The sequence below is a fragment of the Saccostrea echinata genome, unplaced genomic scaffold (assembly GCF_033153115.1).
Source record: "Saccostrea echinata isolate AGI-Se365-2 ecotype Australia unplaced genomic scaffold, CSIRO_AGI_Sech_v1 ptg000051l, whole genome shotgun sequence".
Taxonomy (NCBI): Eukaryota; Metazoa; Mollusca; class Bivalvia; order Ostreida; family Ostreidae; genus Saccostrea; species Saccostrea echinata.
This window is the reverse complement of record NW_026889800.1, coordinates 2,186,409-2,192,500: the sequence shown is the minus strand read 5'-3', so window position 1 is coordinate 2,192,500 and position 6,092 is coordinate 2,186,409. Positions and strand designations below refer to the sequence as shown.

The 6,092-nt window shown below is 32.0% G+C and overlaps 1 protein-coding gene across 1 annotated transcript in view; it reads left to right on the top strand.

Moving 5' to 3' along the window:
• Positions 1–5,173, top strand: part of LOC133203466 (uncharacterized) — a 12,121-nt gene extending 6,948 nt beyond the window's left edge. Inside the window, exons 2-3 of the mRNA XM_061339244.1 lie at positions 2,972–3,163; positions 4,891–5,173. Of these exons, the coding sequence (XP_061195228.1) occupies positions 2,972–3,163; positions 4,891–5,111 (413 nt within the window). The 3' untranslated portion in view covers positions 5,112–5,173. The remainder of the gene's footprint in view (positions 1–2,971; positions 3,164–4,890) is intronic.
• Positions 5,174–6,092: the final 919 nt, after the last annotated feature.

The window sequence follows — 6,092 nt, the reverse complement described above, 5'->3', positions numbered from 1 at the left end:
TAATGGAATCATTTAAAAAAAATCTTCCTTTCAAGAGCCACTGTGCTAGAAAATATGAAACTTTTGTGGAAGCATCATCAGGCAGTGTAGATTAAAGTTTGCTCAGATCATTCTTTAATTGTATCATTAAAGTCACCCAGAACTTTACTACACCCTCAAAACACATCAAAACAGAATTTTCTAAATAATTTATCATGTACGATTTAGCAATGCTTAAAATTCATAATAAGAATAAAAAGAAAATATTGATTGTCTAACAAATTAGTTTTAGTTCACTGAAGTATAAGTTACAAGTGGAAGATTTGTTTTTGCCTTTTGGTCATTAAAGTACATTTGATTATACATTAAATATAATATAATAAAAGATGTTTCACTGACTAATAAACTACACAGTTACCTAGATATCAGTAAGACCTGTATTTCCCTGTTCTCTGGAATCTGTTTTATTTAATTGTAGACTACAATATAATTCTGATTACACATGGTGTATCTGAAACTATACCTACAAATTGCCTTCTTCCTTATTCCAGTGCCTGAAAGCTTCTCCCAACAAAAATTTTCTGCTCAAGAACAGCAAATCAATTCGTTATATTGATATGAAAGCATTCTCAGGTAGCTTTGAATTCAACCCCCCCCCCCACTCCCCTTCGTAAACTTTTCAATACTGCAGTGATTTGTGCTTTTTCCTAGCCAATGTGGTCCAGTGAGCGATGTGGCCCGTGGGCCTCTTGTTTTTCACATTTTGTGTCTTCCATTAAAATTAATGTAACAAATATAATCTTTTGTACAAAATAATACACCAAGTGTAGCCCTTGAATTCGGTCAATCCATAGACATTTCGACTTCTCAGAGAAGCATATCAACCTCGCACTTCGTGCTCGGTCAATATTCTTTTCTGTAAAGTCAATATATCTATGGATCGATCCCAAGAGAAAACTATGTACAATAGGTATTTTCCATATTTGTATTTATCAAATTAAAACATGTATTTTGTTTATTCTTCATATAGGAAAAAGAAAGTGGAGAAAACAGTAAGTTATGGCATGAACATAGATAATAAACTTATTTTCAATTTTTGAGATTTGTAGGCTTGTAGGATTTAGATATGTGCTGAACTTCTTAATTGAAAACGATGAGCACTTTAAGAATAAAAATATATGTATTTTTCACCACAGTGAAAGCACTATGCAGCCAAGGTCTGATTATTTTATTTTCTTGCCTGTCTAGAACAGATTATTCATTTTCAGTTCTTTTGTTCGGGAAGCATTTAAGTCGTTTCTCTGGAAATTCGGATTTTTTTTTTTTTTTTTTTTTTTTTTTTTTTTGGAAAAGTTCACGTTGACAAATTATCAGACCACCAATAAAACATAACGTAAAAGCAACATTGTCAGCGCGTCTACGGCTAGGAAGTACACCACCACGACGTCATCACGTGACTGTTATTAATAAATATAAAAGTAAAAAGAACACCAGTTCTCCGGAGATTTATCATTTGTATTAACAAAATATATTACTCAAAATATCTTTAGTGCATAAAAAGTGCCGCTGGAGTACTATTCTCCGCTCAGTTTAATTTATTCCACAAGTTCGCACGAACCCTTATCAGATTGCAATGTATACATATAACCCGAGAATTTCATTTAGATTGTCGGACGAATAACAGCAGCGCTTTTCTAGTATTATAGACCATAACTTTTGAACAAGACGAAAATTATGCTTTAAAGTATCCGGCTTACTGTTGCACCTCTGCAGTTTTAAGTGTCACGAATGACAGAAGAAAGTTCGAACGGAATAAGTAAACAACTGATTGATTGTCTTCATTAAAAGGTAAAATTGTTGTAGAAAATCAGTATACTCGGTTAACAAAAGTTAATTCCATATTATCACATACAATACTCTCGGTATTTTCTTCTAAACCCCCATTTAATGTGCCTTTTACATGGCGTTTTTACCAAATTTTCGTTACATTTACAAGGCAAAATCAATCCTTCAATATTTAATAAATAATTAATAACGACGTCATCGGCCGGATTATTTAACTCCAAGGACAGAAATAACATAAAAAACCCAGACATTTCTTTTTAAAAATATTTTTATAATTCTATTCAATTTCATGACCTCAACTGAACCTTTAGATACAGAATTTTTAAGAAAACATTAGTTCTACAGTTGACATCATTTAGTTTTCTGTGACGTCATATTGTATCACAGATTTTGTCAATTCAGACTGTCTGAATGTTTCCTTAGCACATCTGCATATTTTCAAATCTGCTGCTTCTCTGTTAAACGTTGTCCTTTTATTACAACGATATGAGTAATTTATTGTCAGTGTCACTTTCGTTGATTTTCTCCAGACCTTGTGACGTGTTAGTGACGTATTTTACATGCATTGTATATTCGTGCGTGCAGCAAATATGGAGACAACGAACTTTTTAATTTTGTTCAGTTTTACATGTATTTTTCTTGCATTAAAGGAGACATTATATGTATATTCAATTTCAAAATTTACATATAAGAGGCATCCAGGCTACAAGTCTTAGAAAAGTTCTAGAGTAAAGGTTCATAGTTAATCAAAGTATTTACTATAGTTCACTATATGTAGCTTTAAGAAACTATAGTCAATTATTGTAATCTTTTGTCAGGATATGTACTTTATCAATGTAAATCATGCAAAATTAGTTGTGTGTGCATTTAAATGTAGGTCCTGTAGGATTGAACGTGTACTTAGTCACTTGTGAGGCATGCAAGGTTAGGAATGCAAGGGTTCCATGCAGTGCAAATCACTTGGTTAATTAATTAATTTTTTTTTTTGTCATACGTATAATAAATATTCACATAATTATTCTGTTTGAAGAAAGAATGTAATTCTATACCTAATTTCCCGTGCTTCATTAGGGAAATGAGAAACTGAACAAAAAAATCACGACCAATATCTTCTTCTTTTTCTTATTAAGACGTTATTCGTTTTCAGTGGCATTAGCAGCCCATTTAAGCACTGTTTTCGGCAAACGAAATGCATCATTTGCAGTAGATGGTGTGACAAAATGCAGTGTAAATGAATTGCCTCACACCATGGCTGGAACCAATCCATGGATAAGAATTGATCTGGCCTATACAACCATTGTAACAAAAGTTATAGTATACAACAGGATAGATTGTTGTGGTGAGTTGTTTTCTCTTTTTAATAAGTAGTACCTTCAATATAATAATATGAGGAAACCACAGACAGAAGTGAAAAAAATCGGTACGTACTCACAAGCATATGCTCTCTCTCTCTCTCAAGTTTTCTTTAGTAATTATCAAAATATGACCATTTACAAACTTCCGCAGCCGTAAAAATAGAACACATTGTTGTTTTGCAATTGGAAGAAAAATATTATCATGTGATATACAATTCGTTCCCAACTTAAAAGTCATAAAAGACAAGATGAAAACAATGTTTCTCCGAGAAATAAAAAAGAGAATTGAACACGTTTTCAAAGCCAAAGCTTAAAATATTTGCTATTCTATTTATTTAGAATAATAGTTAAAATGAAATATATGGAGATAACGAACAGTATTCAAGCTCAAAAGTCCATTAAACATTGCAAAATAGGTGCAGAGCAAACACGGACCTCCAAAACATCAGAGGTGGGATCAGGTGCCATGGAGGAGTGAACATCCCCTGCCGACCTGTCACACCCGCTGTGTGCTCCTTGTCATGATCAGGAATAACGGAAAATCCGTCGATCATTCAGTGTGTAAATAATGGTCTAACAATAAGTATGTTAAACGTCAGTCAGCATTTGACTCAATGATAAATTGTATTTGCTGACAAGGTCATTGTATCGACCGTAGAACTTACGAAATGATGACTTTAAACGAGACTGCTGATATTCTTGTTTCATCAACTTGTTAATCAATAATTCCATTTCATTGAATTCACCTTAGACTTGCATGTATTTTTTTTAAATAACAAATTTTTCCTTGACATATTTTTTACAAAATGTAAATTCGGGCTTTAATATTAGTCAAAGAAAAAAGACTTCATACCTTGTGACCATAAACCTTTCAAGAACAATAATTCGTTTATTATACAAATGAAATATATGGAGATAACGAACAGTATTCAAGCTCAAAGTCTATTTAAATAATACAAATAATCTATCTCTTATCTTTCATATGTGTTTCATTCGTCTAAAATCCAAATTCAAAGTTGCTGATATCACCTTTTCTCCTTGATGCCATATTTGACTTTAAAATATAGATTTCAATTAATTTATCCGCCCATCCCCTGTGGACCATACCTTAAACAGCATTAAGTCTACACTATCTTAGATTGCTTGCATATCACCATATCAATATCCCTAATCATGGACCTGTTTCAAGGTTCATAATTTCACATATTTTCATCTTGTACGTAATAACATTACAACGAACCTGGTCTTAATCCGAGGTCAATATTGAGTTTTTTTGTGATTAACCCCATAACATGCACATTAACAACAAATGGGGATTCTATGATTAAAAGCCGAGTGCCAAACTTTAAAAGAATGTTTTCTACTCTCAAAACAACAAAATTTTAAAACAATCTTCGATACAGTCCAATACTGTTTGTATTTTTTGGATAATTCAGTTTCAAATATATAAAAGCTCAAATTACTGAAGTATTTTAACATTTATTCTCTCTAAAAGTGCAACTATTTGATATTAAGCTTGAAAAAAACCATACACCGAAATTCTTTTGCATTGAGACTTAAACTTTTGTATTTTCAAAAAAAAAAAAAAAATGAATAAATAAAGAAAGAAATAATAAATAAAAATAGATTTTCTTTGAAAAATTGATGCCAAAATACACATTTAAAACGTTGATCATTAATTGTTTTCATTTTTCTTGTAATTTTGTTATAGGAGAGCGATTACACGATGTTTCTGTGAATGTCAACGAACCAGAAAGTGCGCGAAATTTTCCTTGTGGCTTCTATCCTGGACCAGCCATTAACGGAGATCGCATCCTGTTTCTGTGTGAGAATGGTGCTAAGGGTGAAAGTGTTACAATTATCATAAATTCTAAGAATGGACAGGAGAGTGTTCTCCATGTGTGTGAAGTAGAGGTTTTCGGAAAACGTTAACACTGCTTCAAACACATGGTGACATTAAAACACCAAGATTTCTTAACACAATTAACACTGATTAGTATACAGCGACTCTGGTTTTCTTATATAATCTCATTAGACATTTCGAGAATAGAGTGAGATTTATGAAAACTCTTGACTAAATTTATAAGAATTAGTAGTATGGATAAACTTAAAGGTTTATCTTTCGACATCTAACACGTGCTAAGAAGATTGTCAAGTGCATCACTAAAGTTATAAATCAAAATCGAAAGCAAACATTTATTTGTATAGATCTTTGTATAATCTAAGTTATAAAATAGATGAATTGATCCAAAAATGTAAGTATATTGTAACAGTTTATACAGCTCAAATATTTTTAATTTAATATGAGTTTGTGCTATATAATAAATTGCTCATTCTGGAAATTAATATATTGCCACAAATGGCACAAACTAAAAATATGATTAATATTCCAAATTTTATAATGGTTTTTTCCATTTATGATAAGCATTTTTCCTTGTATTTAGTATGTACGAATAAAAGTCTTTTTGACACTACGTTTGCTACGTATAACATATTCAGAGAACATTTTTTCCTGGAATCGATTCAATCATGTCCAACTGAAGTGTCTTTCAAATGTTTTTTTTTTTAACCGGTAGCGTGTTTTCAAAACAATCCTCGTATTTCACAGTAAACTTCAATTTACAACCAGGTTGTGTTTAAATTGACACCATTTCCGTACTAAGTTGGTGTAGAAAATGCTCTGCGTCTGTGAAACTCTCCTGTGCTTAATGATAGACAGTAACAGATTTTAGAACAATATGCGCTTGATTGTATTATTTCCCAGAAAACGAGTTTTATGTAGCAGCGAAAATAACTCAGAGAGCTCAAGAGAGTTTCTTAAAATAAACGTTCTGTCGACACCGTTTACCATGTCAATACATAGGGTTCATAGAGGGTGTGACCGGTCAACAGGGGATGTTTACTCCTACTGGA